At 34.5% G+C, this 17021-nt stretch overlaps 2 protein-coding genes across 2 annotated transcripts; one reads left to right on the forward strand and one right to left on the reverse strand.

The window, feature by feature from the left end:
* Positions 1-650: 650 nt before the first annotated feature.
* On the reverse strand, positions 651-11532 carry LOC127452644 (elongation of very long chain fatty acids protein 4-like). The gene is made up of 7 exons (XM_051718277.1): positions 11302-11532; positions 10659-10749; positions 8233-8420; positions 6425-6505; positions 5128-5299; positions 4876-5003; positions 651-3198 (listed from the first exon to the last, which is right to left on the reverse strand). The coding sequence occupies exons 2-7, from the start codon at positions 10723-10725 to the stop codon at positions 2887-2889; spliced, it is 948 nt and encodes a 315-aa protein (XP_051574237.1). The 5' UTR covers positions 10726-10749; positions 11302-11532; the 3' UTR covers positions 651-2886.
* An 868-nt stretch (positions 11533-12400) lies between these two features.
* On the forward strand, positions 12401-16151 carry LOC127452653 (dynactin subunit 3-like). The gene is made up of 7 exons (XM_051718288.1): positions 12401-12568; positions 13883-13967; positions 14084-14170; positions 14484-14567; positions 14739-14797; positions 15510-15569; positions 15738-16151. The coding sequence occupies exons 1-7, from the start codon at positions 12467-12469 to the stop codon at positions 15822-15824; spliced, it is 564 nt and encodes a 187-aa protein (XP_051574248.1). The 5' UTR covers positions 12401-12466; the 3' UTR covers positions 15825-16151.
* Positions 16152-17021: the final 870 nt, after the last annotated feature.

Raw genomic sequence — 17021 nt, forward strand, 5'->3', positions numbered from 1 at the left:
ATTGAACAGAAGAGGCCTCCACTGGGAAAGAACATGACAAACATCAAATATTACAGAATGATATCCATAAAGCACAACAGGCTCTGTATTCTACATACCGTAGATGCACAATTGAAACTAACTGACCTTTATGTTAAGGGGCATAAAATTGGAGCCGTTTTCCCTTTGTGGGTTACAAGCATCAAAAGAATAACTGAGTAATTGACAAGTAACATGAGCATTTAACACAACTAATAAAATACAGATTTTATGTTGAAGTTCAACAGAAATAAAAACCTGATGAGCTATCCCGGTTTGATTCGAGAATGTTCTAACATGCATCTTGAATGCTTGAATGAAAACGAGAAAATCTGACCTGAGTTATCACGGTTAATATGACAAGTTTGCAGCTTTACATTTGATTAGTGACTTAAAAATAGCGCCTGTTCATTTTATATCATCATGTTTTTTTCTTGATAAAACATTGTTGTCCTAAATCTCAGACTTTCGGACCCTATATGAAAAAGGGAAAGTGCATTTTTTTTTCTTTTCTTTTTTTCCCAGTTCACTTGAACAATTCTGTAGAGAGACAAATAAAAGTATGTCCCTTGATTAATGTAATAAAATCTGCATGTACTGCATAATAATCAGAAGTAGAAAATTAGGTTTAAAGTAGTTTTATATGAAGTATAAAATGATGTCACTGCATGACACTAACAGAGAGAGAAAGGGCTTTTTAGACACAGAATCTCAGAGACTTGACTGACTATGCATCGGCTTTCAGTTTATTTTATATACAGCAATGTATATCTGAAACGAAAATGCCAGAGCTGTTGATAATCATTGCATTTTCAAAAGCACAATGTACAAAATTACACAGGTTATACAACATTATAAAAAATTCAAGACAAAACACGTGTATTTTAGGATTCATAACTACATGAAATGAAAAACTATGGGATGGAGCATCTTAGGACTTTATATATGTACAATGAATGCAATTCTGCAGCTACAAACATATTTCCCACTTCTATTTACAGTTAATATAAGGTTATAATTTTCCAATGAAAACTAAAAGCTATGTATCTTATGCTTATAACTGAGACAGTTGCTGATATTTAGTAACCTCTTGGTAGGTGATGTCAAAAGCTATTCTCAATAGGGATGCATGATATACATGTGACTAAATCAGAACTGAGCAAAATTGGTCTGATTTGGCCAAGACTGGAAGCAGCTAAAACTAGCAAAGCTCCCCTGAATTTAAACAGTAAACCCTTTTTCTAAGCCAAACTAACAAAATTGTACATTAACATTTTTTGATGTCTGATTTTACTTGAAGCATGTAACATTCTTTGTGATTTCACTGTGATCACTGTTTTATTTGTTTTTTTAAACAACAGATAAAACAATATAAATCATACCGTTTATTGGTCAAAACAATTATTGGTTATCTGTAGCAGTTAAATATCAATGCATCCCTAATTTTGAAATAAGCTACAGTGCCACACAGTGTCTGCTTTATAGTATATTCAGCAGCTACACAGGTTTTAACAGACAATTAAAATATAATATGAAATTTAAAATAAATAGACACAGAAATATGTTTCCAAAATGGATATGCAGTGAGGTCCAAATAACTGAGATCACATTACAAATCTGTGATTTTAAGTGGAAATTAAAAGTCTGGGGGGAAAACACATAAAAAAAAGAAGATTCTGTACTATTTAAAGGTCACTATTCAATTGTAAGAAAATTTGTGACATTGAACATGTTAACTGTCTTTGGAACATTTTCAAATCATGCTGGATAACTTGATCATTTATGTTCACTTGTGGAGTCCATGCCAGCTCAACTTTTCACTTAAATTATTATGCTGACTATATCATTTGTCATTTTTTTTTATTTATTATTAAATTAGAAAAAATTAAAAATAAAAACAAAAGCATTTTCACTTGTGGTCTCAGATGTTTGGACCCCACTTTAATAAATTATATAAAAAAATACTTTCTTTCATTTTACAACGATGAGACAGGTTTTATCTGGCATTAGGACACCAATGTAAAAAAGGCAGATACATTTGTAGAATAAAGTAACAAACATAAGGATAGATGATATATGTCATACTTTGATAAGATCCTCTTAAGAATTAATAATACATTGACCCCAAAATTATTCAGACACATAAGCCACACTAAAAAAATGCTTGAATGTCTTTGCATTAGCTAATGAAATATCATACCAAGTGGCATTTATTTAAGAAACATAAAACAATCACTTTTTTAAAAAAATAATACATTTGTTAGATTCTAATTTCTAAAAAATATACTGTTCAAAATAAAACCAAAAAGTATTTTGTAGACTTTGTGGTTGTCAAACGTTAGAGGAACATGTTCATAGTTAATGTGCTGAACTACACCTGTGGTTACTCTGTTAGGACACCAGTGTAAACTTAAGGAGAACTGACTTCATTCATCCACTAAAAATCACTGCGACACCAGTTGATAAAATGTCACTCCAAAAATGGCTCAGAAAAGTAATTCTGAGAAAGCTCTAGAAGCGTTTGTTTGCAGATGCCTCTTGGTTTGATATTTTGTTATCTAATGCAATGACATTCAGATATAATAAGTGCGACTTTAGTGTCCAAACGTGTCTAAATACTTTGGGAAACTGTATGTATTCCAGTCTCTTTACATTTAAGCTCATATTTCTACCCCTCTGTTGCAGAAACTCACCATACTGTTTATTCAAAGCATTTTTTTTTAATTATTATTAGCTGATACACCCATCTGATTCACTGCAGCAGTGAATCACTCATCTTTGACCTGCTAATGAGTCTCTCCGCAACTGTGGTCTCTCTTGCATCTGTATGGACGCCTGCCTGTGTCTGGTTTTCTTTGTGATCTGGATTTATTCACGCTTTGCTCTGCCCTTCCGCTTTCTCCTCCCACTCTCAGCCACTATTGGTTTCTCATCCATCTTGGCAGCGTTTCCGTTGCTAGCCGTAAGGGATCCATTAGACGCTCCATTAGAAATTGCTTTGCTGGGTTTGGACGTAGCCTCACGGCGGGGCTGCCAACGGTACGTCTGGTAGTAGAAGTTCCCGAAGAGGATGATGAAGGTGAGGGCGTATCCAATCAAACACCAGTGCATCCACTTAGGGAATGGGCAGTCGGAGTAGAGTGACAAAGCGGTATGGCCAATGGTGATGTGAAACTGGATCTGGGGAAGAAGTCAACAGATACAAGACAACTGCTAAGCCCATTTGAGGTTGCTCAACAGTTGAGTAATTTTTATGGGTGATTCTTCAATTAGGGGCAATTTAAACAGCTTTAAATAATAATAAAAAAAAACTTCTTCAAAATATATTATATGTACTTATATACAGTATATTTGTAACACGCTATATAAATATCTCTGTTAAAACACCATAATCACATGTCCTGTAATAAAGAAAACCGTTTTAATACATTTACTATACAGGGAAAGTTAAAATGTCTGGAAAAATAGAGAAATTCTGGCAAATTTCACTTTTCAACACTATACAGTATCTAAACAGCTGATCATTATAAAATTTGGCATCCAGTTACAGGCTGCCAAAATAAGGCTGCATACCAAATTTTGAGCATATCGGACAAATTCTCTAGGAGGAGTTCGAAAAATTCTTTTTTTCTTTTTTTTTTTTTAATTAAAAATGGTAGAACAATTCTATAGACATAAATGGAATCGGAGATACTGCTAAAAAAACTGTCACAACTCCACTGATGTTTAATCAAGGAGGTTGGAATTTGGCATGCATCTTCTTTGGTGAATATGCTTACATACAGTATCCTCTGAATATAGATTAGGTAAATCAGCAAAAATCTAAGCCAGCAGATAATCAAATTTTAGCAGGTACTGTATTAACTTGCGTTGTAAATGGAAGATCATTATGAAATTTGGCATCCACTTACAAGTTGCCAAAACAAGACTGTATACCAAATTTCATGCAAATCGAACAAACGGCCTAGGCGGAGTTCGAATATGTATGTTTTTCAGAAAATTCTAAATGGCGAAAAATGTATAGACGGAAATTAAATCGGAGACACTACAAAAAATGACATAACTCCACAACTGTTTAATCAAGGAAATTGGAATTTGGCATGCATGTTCTTTGGTGCATTTGCTAACATATCCTTTAAATATTGATTGGATAAATCAACAAAAAATGGCTGCCAGCAGCTAATCAAATTTCAGCAATTAACAACTTGCATTGTGAATGGATGATCATTATGAAATTTGGCATCCACTTATAATTTGCCAAAATTCAGCTGTATACCACATTTTGTGAGAAATGGTGGCACTATAATAAGCTAATTTATGTTTTTGCAAATCACTTAGGGCTAGAATAAAAAATCTGAATCCTCTGAATCCTTCAGACAGTGCTAACAAATCAATTAGTCATGGATTTCCATTTATGCAAGAAAACATTTCTACCACTTTGATTTTTTGGAAAAACCTACTTGTTCAAGTTCACCCTAGGCCTTTTGTCTAATTTGCATGAATTCTGGCATCATCTAGAGATGCTCCTAATGAAACAGTTATCAAAAGAATGACTAATTGGCCTGTATCCTGTGAGTGCAATATCCAAAAACTTTCTCAGGGAACATGTCATATTTCATCCAATTCCGATGCTATGTGGCGCCATAACTTAAGAAAATAATTATTCTGTCAAATTTGGCTGTTTTGGTCATGTTCTCGTTACATGTGCTTGGACCCTGATAATTGTTACTTGCTGCTAAATTATAATCTCCCCTTTTAAGAAAAAGAAGTATAATTTTCCTGTCTTTGACAGGGAAGTTCCCCTAATTGAACATCCCACAACATTTTTTAATTTCGCATGCAAATGTCACCATTTACCATTTGGATAATGGTCAGATATTTCTTCCACCATAGATATTTCTGTATCTTTGGACCAAATGCTGCCAGACCATAATACAAGTACATCAAGACATGGATTGCTGCATTCATGTGAGCCCCAAAGAATGCTGCAAGAGAGAAAAATGCAAATACAATTCATCTAACAAATTATATTCAAGATGGAATCTGACATCCATATTTACTCTCATTAAATAAAATATTAAATAAACTGCTTATTTGCTTAACACTTACACTGTCCACCAGCAACCCATTTGATGCCAATCCACCACAGAGTGAACATGGTGCAGTGGTGATACACATGCAGGAAACTGATTTGATTAAACTTCTTGCGTAAGATGAAAAACACAGTGTCCAGGTATTCCACACCTTTGGAGATAAAGTACCACCACAAGGCCGCTGCCACCTGCCCATTACAAAATAAAGAGAACAGCATTATAAGAAGAATTTGATGAACTTACATTCATAAAGTGCTTTTAATTGTGTTTGGATATAGTGTGCGTGGTTTTGTTTTGTGTTTGCTTCCTTTCAATTCAGAATTTGGTGTTTGAATTGAATTGGCCACACAAATGGAATAACTGGAAAAGGAATTAACCGAATATACTTTTTATTTATGATTAGACTGATAGGACATATTTTTACGACATTATTCCAAACTAAATCTAACAGCCAACTTTAATTTAAACATTTTATATATATTTTAATTATATATATATTTTTTATTTAGCTATATAGCACTACAAAATATGTACAACACTGTTTTCAGATTAAAATAATAAACAAATATTGACATCATTTGAATGTCTAGTTTGAATCTGATTATGCAATATATTCAGCAATAATCACTCAAATGTAGTAATAATAAAGATTATATTAGTATTTAAGTGAGATGATAACTCTAGATATAATATCAGCTCCAGAATTACTGGCACCCTTCATGAAAATGAGCAAGCAATATTTAAAATATACAATAGTATAAAATATAATGAATATATAAAATTATCAACACATGGGAAAACCATATACTTATATTTTAACATTTTGAATCCCCCACAGTTAATACTTGGAGAAGACTGAGAGAATAGACATTGTTACAGGTGACATTTCAAACGTTGATTATTAATAGCTGTCACTGGGAAAACTCCATATGTAGTGTGATAACATGTTTATGGGTAATTCATACTGAAAATGAAATGTATCATAAAAAATTACCTGAAATACTTTGAATTTTTATTCCATTTAAATTTTAATTCTGCATCAAGCTTGCTACCTCAATTCAAATTCAGGAATGGAATTGGAATTCAAAAGACATTCTCAATTTCTTTGTTTGTGTTTGTGTTGAGGATGACGCTAGCATTTGTTTGTGTGTGTGTTCATGTGACGTCACAGAGTGAAACTGAACTCTCTCTGAAAATCCCGCTCCAGTAACACACTAGGCAGGTAACTGGAGAGCAGCATCACAGGTCCAGTTTCAGTGCACATGCACAGTGTCAGACAGCTGATGATGATGGTATCTAGGAAGCACACTCACCCTCACTTCATTAGGATCATCTGAGTAGTCTACAGGCTGGCAGATGTAGCTGTAGTTAGCTGCCCGTGCAGCAAGGAAGAGCTGGAAAAGAATATACAAATGTCAAATCTGAGTGCCAAAAAACGTCATGGAACACTAAAATGTGTTTTTTGAGATGTTACCAGTCACGCTACATTCCGCTACCAGTGAAAAGTTGGAACACGCCTACTCATTCTTTGCTATTGCTATGTTCCACATTTTAAATTAACATCAAAGTCAACAAAACTATGAAAGAACACAAAAAGTGACCAGAAATGTTCAACTAAACCAAACTAGCCTCTTTAAAGTCGCTACTCTCTGTCTAGATTCCAGCTCTGCACACTCTGCAACGTTCATTCTCTCAAGCAACTTCACAAGGTGCATCCTGAGATGCTTTCTAAACCGTATTGAAGGAGTTCCCATGTATGCTGGACACTTGATGGGTGCTTTTTCTTGACTATATTTGAGTTTTGTAAAGAAATTCATAGGTAGGCGGCTAGGCGCAATTTATGTTTGACTACAAAACGGATTTTGAGCATTGAAGCTTGTGAGAGGATTCTAAGAAACTTGGGAATGTCAGCAAATAATAACATGTGTTGTGAATGGCCTATCATTATGAAATTTGCCATCCTCTTAAAGGTTGCCAGAATAAGTCTGTATACCAAAGTTTGTGCGAATCGGACAAACGGCCTTGGAGGAGTTCGAAAAAGTATTAAAAAACAAAAAACTATTCAAAATGTCGGAAAAGATGTATAGACAAAAATTAACTAGAGCTACTGTTAAAATAACGTCATAGCTCCACAACTGTTCAATGAAGGAAGTTGGAATTTGGCATGTATCTTCTTTGGTGCATATGCTAACATATCTTTAAAATATAGATTGGATAAATTTACAAAAACAGCTGCCAGCGAGTAAACAAATTTCAGTAGCTAATAACTTGTGTTGTGAATGGCCAATCATTATGAAGTTTGGCATCCACTTAAAGGTTGGCAAAATGCATTTGTCTACCACATTTTGTGAGAATTAGCCACAAGGTGGCGCTATAATAAGCTAATTTACGTTTTTGCAGACCAGAAATGTTCAACTAAACCAAACTAGCCTCTTTAAAGTCGCTACTCTTTGACAAGATTCCAGCTCTGCACACTCTGCAACGTTCATTCTCTCAAGCAACTTCACGAGATGCATCCAATTTTTTATTTTTATTTGTAAAGAAATTCATATGTAGGCAAAATTTTGTCTACAAAATGAATTTTGATCATTGAAGCTTGTGAGAGGTTTGTGTGAAACAAATTCAGTCAAATATGTCCAAATGTTTGACGTTGCACAAGATGGAAGACAATGATTAGGCCATTCCATTGTTTTGGGTTTAAAAACAATGTTGAATGTGACATAAATTAGTTCAGTAAAAGGTTGGTATGATGTATTGAAACATTCTCTATACAAGTACGTGAATGCAGACACTTCTAGCTACGCAAGCTCGATTTTGTGCGTAGCTGCTTTCCACTATGTGTCAGACATATTGAGAACATTGATGAGCAAGTAAGTTAAAGCCAATATATTTACAGGAAATTTCCTGAATAATTACACATCCATTTTAATGGCACTGATTTTGAAGGTAACTCTATTGCCCCCTTGAATACTGAGGATTGTTACAGCCACAGTAACACAAGAACGCATGTTCATCCAGACCGTTGGCAATGTGTTGGCCAAGCGCTTGGATTTGTATAAGTGTTCTTGCATAAAGTATGTTTCTGGACTTAGACCCACCTAGACAAATTGAGGGAACTCACCTCTTTGAATATGAAAAGGTTTAGGATGACCATGCTAAAGTTGTAGACAATGAGGGTCTTCCTCATTTGGAAGGGCTCTCTGCCCTGCATGTACTTTGGCCCCAGCCAGAGGAAGAGCAGGTATGAGAAGCTGATAGCCAGTGTGGGGAGAGGGGAGTCCATCAAAGGCCATTTCTGCACACGCTTGTCTACAAACAAACATGAAATCCCATTAATACAATTTTATTTATTGCAAGAATCTACAATCCCATAAACAGCACTGGTATCAGCATTCCCTGTTTCTTGCAGATTTTGTATGCAGGAAATGACAGTCTGCTGTGTCTTGAAAAAATCAAATGTTGTCCACAATGTTTATAACATAAAAGTTATCCTGCAGGAGTGTGCTAATTCAATGTAGCATTGCATTAATACTTACAAATTAATATACTTACAGTAAAGTAAAATCTATAGTTACCAGCATTTTGTAGTTTCTAACACATACAGTGGGGTCCAAAATGCTAATCGATCTAGGCATTTTGATTACAAATAATCAGCAGAAGAGTTTGAATGAAAAGTTGAAAAGGAAAAATTAAAACGAATTTCAAAATATCTCAGTATTTGGTTTAATTTGTGCAAAACCTGGTGATCAGATTAATGTACCTTTGTTAAGGGATTATAAACAGGTTCATAAATGACTAATAATTTATTTACAAATGCATTATAAATCATTGAAATGCAGTTTATGACAACGTGCATAAAAAGGGTGACTTTCATGCAATTCCTGCCAAATTGTGAGCCATTTTATATCACGTGTAATAAATGTTTAATAACACCTCTTCAATATTAATAACCTATGAAAATGTACCTTAATGTAAAGTGGACAGATGTTGGAGTTGCCAACATGAGCAACCTATGTACATAAAGTTCAGTCATGGTTTATTGATCATCAGGCTGTATTATATGATATATGCTGCGAATGAAAATGAAGAGTTAAAAAGTGTTTTTGCAGAGGACTTTAGGTAACTAGGACTAGTTAAATTGGGAAGCACTCGGAGTAGCACCATTCTTTTCACATTAACGTGACATGAAAAGTGACAACACGAGTGAGTCAAAACATTACAGTAATGAATATAAACAAAGTGGACTGTAGCAAAATTATATAATACCTTTAAATCTCACTATAATAGTCTATTTTTGCTACATTGTGACATAAATTATGAATTAGGACATTTTATGTTTTTTATTCATATAAGTATGAATAAATGTATTTATTAAGCATTTACAACATGTTAGTTGCATATGTTATCTGTCAGTTACATATGTTACACTTGTTACATTTACAACAAGTTAAAATGCTCACTATTTGGCAAGAATTGGAATAAATGTTGCGCTTCTTATGTATGTTGTTATAACTGCATATCAATGATTTATAATATATTGTTGATGATATTTTAGACATTAATGAACCCTTTTATAAATACTTAACAAAGGAAACATTAATGTAAAGTGTTACCAACAATTCTTCTTCAAATTATGTCAAAACTGTGTTTATTTCTATGTTTAAATGAAAAGAAAAAAAAATCCTATATTTCCAATAATATGGTCTCTTGGACCGCACTGAATGTATGCTACATTAAAGAGACAAAATTCTCTCATCATTTTCTCACCCTCATGCCATCCCAGATCTGAACGACTTTCTTTCTTCTGAAGAAAACAAAGATTTTTTGAAGAATATCTCAGCTCTGTAGGTCCATACAATGCAAATGAATTGTGACCAGAAATTTAGAAGGTCCAAAAAGGACATAAAGGCATCATAAAAGTAATCCATAAGACTCTAGTGGTTTAATCCATATCTTCAGAAGCAATATAATAGGTGTGGGTGAGAAACAGATCAATATTTAAGTTATTTTTTACTATAAATCTCCACTTTCACATTCAGCCACCTACTGGTTTGGGCTGGTCAAAGGTGGTGATTTATAGTAAAAAAGGACTTAAATATCGATCTGTTTCACACTCACACCTATCATATCACTTCAGAAGACATGGATTAAACCACTGGAGTCTTATGCATTACTTTTATGTTTCCTTTATGTCGTTTTTGGACCTTCTGAGTTCTGGTCACAATTCACTTGCATTGATTGGACCTACAGAGCTGAGATATTCTTATAAAAACCCTCATTTGTGTTCAGCAGAAGAAAGGGATAAAGAATCTGGGATGGCATGAGGGTAAGTAAATGATGAGAGAATTTTCATTTTTGGGTGAATGATCCCTTTAACAGTTACTCTTGTTCACCAAAACTGAAACCTGCCATAGCTTTCTCATGGGAAAATCTAATAGCAGGCCGCAGTTGGTGCCTTCACTTCTCCCGGCTTTATTTAATCGGAGTGCTGCCATGAATATCTCATATATCGCATTCAGCTCAGCTCAGTGAAGACATCATAGTTACCTGCAATAGTAAGACTCCATTTGTAGAATTCAACCGTGTCGTTGATTATATTCTTCAAAATATCCATCGCTGAGACTCAAATCCTATTGTTCTGAGAAAACAAAAGAAAGATATGAGCAATATGGTTTATGGTGATGTTTTAATAAAGTGATAGTGGGGTATGGAGAAGCGTACTGATGATGTTGGAGGGGGGGGGGGTTATTCGGCACAAAGACCAGGAGCATGTGTCAGCACATATCTACCAAGATGAAAAGATACACTTTCATCCGGTAAAACGTAACCATTCATTGCAAGTCTTTGTAGGTTCTGGTCAGATATTTCGTTATAAAACGCCAAATATATGCTCATCTTTATATGGCAGACCCTCCATCACATGCAGGCAACCTCTCCCCAATCCGAAGCGTTACATTTGCGACCACCATTAAATGACCAAGAAGGCAAGCCCCTTTTATAAGCTGAACTCATTTCGACAGCCTAAAAGGAATTTGCGCAAACGTGCCGATGCGACAGACCGCAAAAGACGCAAAATGACCGCTGTGTTACAGTCTATCGTCTCTTATACCCCAAAATACAAAACCCATATGAAAGAATTAACTTTAAACTACCCAAATATACATTCACCATGATTGGCGTTCATTCTTACCGTAGCAAGATTAAAATCCCTGTCTAATGACGTTCAGCGCAGGGTCCGGCGATACAGTTATTCCGTGCTGTGAAGAACACCTCTGTCCCAGATTTATGCGGATCTGATCAAAGGCCTATTGTTAAAACAGACGCACATACAATCATCAGTCTGCAGAGCATCCTAGAGCATTACGGGTATCACTGCGGCTCTTGGGTCGCTCCCCTAAACGCACACACAGCAACGGATGAGGGCCGCTCAACTGCGCATGCGCCAAAACAGGTGCAATTCACTTCATTGCAATCTCGTTTAAGTCGACTTAATTTGACATGCCAAGCGCTTGAAAACATACTGTTGTCCCCCTTGATAATCACTGATTATTTTAAAACCAATGATGTTCTGAATGGTAAAGTAAAAAAGCAGTCAGAAAAAATTCAAAAACTTTTATTTAATAGCCGAAGTTGCTTATTGTTACATTAAACATTCAGTTTCTTTGCTCTTATATAAGCCCCCCACTCATAAGGCCAGAAAATGTAACCTGCAGTAGGGTTCCCTGGTGTTTCGTCAAATCTTGAATACTAGAAATATAAAACTATATATACATTTATTATTATTATTATTATTATTATTATTATTATTATTATTATTATTATTTTCAAATGTTTGCGGTGACACAATGTGACAATGTCCATTATCTGTCCCGGTTTTCATAAATAATCCAAATTAGAGTACTATAAATCTCCACTTTCACTTTCACACTCAGACATGAATGACTTTAATATCGATCTGTTTCTCACCCACAATATCATATTTATTCTGAAGACGTGGATTAAACCACTGGAGTCATATGGACTACTTTTAAGCTGCTTTTATGTGATTTATGGAGATTTGAAGTTCTGGTCACCATTCACTTGCATTGTATGAACCTACAGAACTGAAATATTTTAAAATCTTAATCTGTGATCTGCAGAAGAATAAAAGTCATTCACATCATTCTGGGATGGCATGAGGGTGAGTAACTGATAAGAGACTTGTATTTTATGGGTGAACTGTTCCTTTAATAAATTCGCTTCTCTCGGTTCACCGGCTGGTGGCAGCACGGGCGGCGGTCAGCGTCATAACCACTGTTGGTCACGCACAGAAGAAACAGAATATCCTGTTTCGAGAAGAGCGACCAGAGAGCAAGATGGAAAGGAAAAACAATATTGAGGATGTGGACGCGCGTCTTCAAGTGCTCGAAAAGCGCATTTACGGCGAACGAGGGGGAAAAAACAATAAGCCCGTGAAGGTGAGACACATCAGCCGTGTGTCAAACCTTAAACTCGCTCTCTGTGTGGAACCTGCAGCATCACAGTATTATTGTCCCTCATTTGATAGATTTCACGCCATAATATAATTAGTAGTCATATGTTTCATGTTGTTGATGATTATACTGTTTTAGTGTGCGTCATTCGTGTCAATCATTACAAGCTGGCATGTGACAGATGTTTTGATTTTGTTCAGATTACGGGCGTGGCATCATGATGCGTGACACACAACAGAGCGGATTCACGATTTCTATGTGATCTTAATGCATTACAGTTATTGTGCATGCTGTTTTCTTGTCATTCTATTAATTGAGAGAATACGAGGAGGATTTGTACTTTTAAAAACATAATTTGTCACAGCATATGGCCATTTAACCCTTGTGTGTCAATTTAAAAAAGTTACTCAGAGGTCCTTAGAGAGAGAGAGAAAAGAAACTGCCATAACAATATAAAATATTCATATTATTTTCCACTTTTAATGAGTTAATTTTATTAACCAACATCAGTCCTGATCATAACTACCAAATATTCATTAATTTTCACGATTTTAACCCTTTAAATGCCAGTTTTATTAATGCCACTGTGGTTTTTTTACACACACACACACACACACATTTCTCAATACACACATACAAAACACAATCTGACATCCATACCAACACACCCACACAATTTTAGCTGCATCATTTATTCAGTTGGCCTGCAGTGCTCTATAATACAGCAAACAGAAAATAGGGAAAAAGCATGTATTTGCTCCATAGGCTAAACTTGAGAAAAATGGCGCCATCTGGTGGAAAATATAATTTTTTTTTTTAAATTTTGAAGCCAGGGCTCAGGAATGAAAGCACAATATCATAGAATTAATGATTTTATGCTTTAATGGCACTGGGATCAAATATTGCATATGGGGACATTTTTGTCCTGAAGGTCCTGAGTGTAACTATTGTGTGTACACAGTGTATTATAGATGTATTATAGGAACTGAGGTTGAAATATCAAAATTTCCCCAAAATAAACACCTTTGGCAAAATTTATGCCGTTGGCATTAACAGCCAAAATGATCGAAAAGACAAAAATGCCCCTAAGGTCACATAAGGGTTAAATGAACTAGTGAAATCAGGAACTAGATTAGCAGTGGTGAGCAGTTACTGCATCTAAAAAAACACACTTTCCATCATACAAATGTACAATCTCGATGTTGGCAAAACAACTCCATGTCCATTTGTCAACTACCCTTATGCAAGCTGCCCAACCTGATGCAGATTTGATTTACAAATGGTCTTTTCTTTTTTCAGTGTGCTGAATCACTGGCGAGGATCAGTGCTGCTCTTGCAAACACTGCGAACAAGCGAGAGCGTGTCAAGATCCTTCACAAGAAAAGTGAGACTCTTCTGACGTCCATCACCTTCATTTTAATCTGTAACAGTTTACATTTTAAAACATTTGCATGTTTTACTTTGAATATTGCATAATGATTTGTTATTTTCCATTTCTAGTTGAAGATTTGCTCAAGTATTTAGACCCACAGTTTCCAGACTTCATTGCTGTGCCAGATGTGATGAAACTGGAGTTTATTCTGGCAGGTGAGCATCTGAATGTCAAATACATAAGTGGTTCTCAACTGGTTTTGCTTCAGGACCCAGATAACAACAAAAGATATGAAAAGTGATTTCTCCTCCCTTTTAAAAGTCGATAAGTCTATTTATTTATGATTATATGGTTAGTTGCATTGTATTATTTGCAGTTAGCATTACTTCTTCCCTGCTTAGCTGATCACAACAGACCTGCAACCTTACCAGTTAAGAACCACTAGAATATATCACATGCTTTTGTATGACTTTTCTATTCTTTTAAACAATCTGAACAATAAAGCTCCTCATTCTTCCTAATCTTCAGAGGAGGAGTTTTTGCGTTCCCAGGCCATATTACTGGAGCAGGTGCACAGTCTGCAACCTCTTCTGGACAGTAATCACATTAAAGGTCAAATCTGCTTTTAGCTCCATTTGTTCAAACTTACCATTGCTATTTACTTTATATAAGATTGTTTACTCCTTTTCTCCAGTCTGACTAAAGTTACCGGGATCTGCGATAAACAACATTTGTGTGTTATTTATAATTTATGAATGCATTTTTCCATCATGGCTATCACAGCGGTTCCAGAGCTGACCACTAAAGTGCAGCGGCTATCACAAATTCACATTCAACAGCAGGTAACAAAATCGTATTTTTTATTTTTTTCTTCATTACGTTCTTCCTATGCTTACAGTATTTGCACAATTTGCAGGAATACATGCAGGGTCTAAAATTTTCACATTTACCAGACACAAAGATGTATTTTGTATTATTAAAAAAAATGCAACAAAGTTTATTTTTTATTTAAAACAATTTTTTTGGGATAATACTATTTCTATTATTCAAATAATATTGTAGTAGAAATATCAATATAAATTAATGTATTAATATATGAAATTATAAATTGAATTTACTGTATATAAAATAAAAATTATATATTAATAAAATTATGAGATTATTTAAAAAGATGACAAAATTAGAAGCGTTTTTTTCCATGCATATGAAGATCCAACATGATTTTATTCTTCATATTTTCATTTTTGTGGATTAATGTGAGTAATTTTCCACATACTTGTTGCCACATGAAAAAAAAAAAAAAACTGTAGTCAACTTTAGGCTTTGATTTGAGTCACTCACGTCTCTGGCATCAGCAGGAGTCAGAATGTCACTTGTTAATCCCTAAAAAAAAAAAAAAAAAAAAATCAAAGGCTACCAGTCAATTGGGGAGTAAGAAGAACTTGGATTTTCCATAGATCAAGTTTAGTTTTTTAAAAATGATAATATGGCATGATTGCATGCAGGTCCACACTATTCTATAAAACATTTGTTAACTCTGATTCAATCCCACAGGACCAGAATGAAGAGTTGTCTGCTGAAGTGAAAAGGCTGTTTGAAGAGTACAACAAAATGGTATCCTTATTTGCAGTAAAAGATGAAAAGGGCTTCTTTTCAATTACCGTTTTACTTGTTGTCATGTGGTCAGAAGTCCGTGCAGACAAACACAGCAAACAATAAGCTTGTTTTTGAACGCTTGTGGTCTTTAATATGAATAGTTTATCACCCTTAACTCTTTTACAGATGTTTCTTTTGTCAAAACAGTTCTCACAGTGGGATGAAACCCTTCGGAAGTTGGAAGGATCCAAGGAAAGCCCACAGATAGATTAGGATAGTAATGCTTTGATGTTTTATTGTAGAATATTGCATTTAGCAGTCTGGTAATGCTTTTGTCTATTCCTCTTCATCACTGATTTGATTAATATAACAAATAATCTTGTTTTGATTAAGTATTGGTTTAAAAATGGTGCTCCTAATGCAAAATAAAGAATTACATGCTCCAACCACTCTCCCATAAGCAAAGATTGGGGGAATCGAAATGTTTTGAACTTCTTTTGCTCATCTAATTTATTCCAGCAGCTGTGAGGATGTTTGGTGTGTATGAAGGTGGAATTTTGTACTGCCTTGTTCCACCTAATAAAAGTTACTACCAATTAACCCAAAGAAGTCTCTGTATTGTTTCTGTTTTTTAATTCTGAAGTGCTTCTATTTGTTATTTTACATATTTTAGATCTAGTACACATTTCCCAATTTGGAAGCATGATGAACACAACCACACAACCCTCTTTAACAAGTATTACAATCACAAGGCAGAGGAAACAAACTTGCTTTTTCACAAAAATGTTTTTTATTGCATACAAACCTTTTTTTATATAAGAAAACAACACAAAGGCAATTATCTGGTAAAATATAGTCATTTCAGACTGAGTTCAATTTACACACACACAAATGAATTTTGTGTGTGTGTGTGTGTGTGAAAATAACAACTATTTTATGAGTAAAATAAAAACATAAAATAAAATAATTTCTTGATTTTATTCTTGACTGGATATAAATTGTAGTTTTTGGGTGAACTATCCCTTTAACATGAACATAAAGAGAAATCTTCAATTCATTGTCTACAAGAGCAACATGAATCAAATGTATCTGGTTTAAATAATACACATGATAAAAATTAAAAAACAAAGGAAAGATTAATATCATACTAATTAATAATATTACAGGCTCACCTTTTGCTTTTACATCCGTATAAAGCACTAGTTTAGTATTGTTAAAGTTATTTATGAAATAAATCAATTGGTTTGGAGGAAGACCATTTGATTTTTATGTATGTGGAACTTCCCCACAATTTTTCATAATTGAAAAAGATGTGTTTTTTCTTTTTCTACCCCATGGCTTTTTAATATATCATTATATCATTCCACCTGGTTGTAAAAATATTTCGTTTATTCCTTATTCTTCTTTATTTATTTATTTTTAGTTTCAATCCAAAACATCAGTGGATACTTATCCTTACTGATCAGTGAA

This window comes from Myxocyprinus asiaticus, chromosome 15, assembly GCF_019703515.2.
Source record: "Myxocyprinus asiaticus isolate MX2 ecotype Aquarium Trade chromosome 15, UBuf_Myxa_2, whole genome shotgun sequence".
NCBI classification, from domain to species: Eukaryota; Metazoa; Chordata; class Actinopteri; order Cypriniformes; family Catostomidae; genus Myxocyprinus; species Myxocyprinus asiaticus.

Coding starts and splice junctions, on each gene's coding strand:
- LOC127452644 (XM_051718277.1), bottom strand. CDS start 10,725: ATGGATATTTTGAAGAATATAATCAACGACACGGTTGAATTCTACAAA. Junction 8,421..10,658: donor ATGGAGTCTTACTATTGCAG/GTAACTATGATG, acceptor GTTTGTTTGTAG/ACAAGCGTGTGCAGAAATGG. Junction 6,506..8,232: donor ACCTTTTCATATTCAAAGAG/GTGAGTTCCCTC, acceptor ATTCTTTTCCAG/CTCTTCCTTGCTGCACGGGC.
- LOC127452653 (XM_051718288.1), top strand. CDS start 12,467: ATGGAAAGGAAAAACAATATTGAGGATGTGGACGCGCGTCTTCAAGTG. Junction 13,968..14,083: donor CAAGATCCTTCACAAGAAAA/GTGAGACTCTTC, acceptor TTCCATTTCTAG/TTGAAGATTTGCTCAAGTAT. Junction 14,171..14,483: donor ACTGGAGTTTATTCTGGCAG/GTGAGCATCTGA, acceptor CCTAATCTTCAG/AGGAGGAGTTTTTGCGTTCC.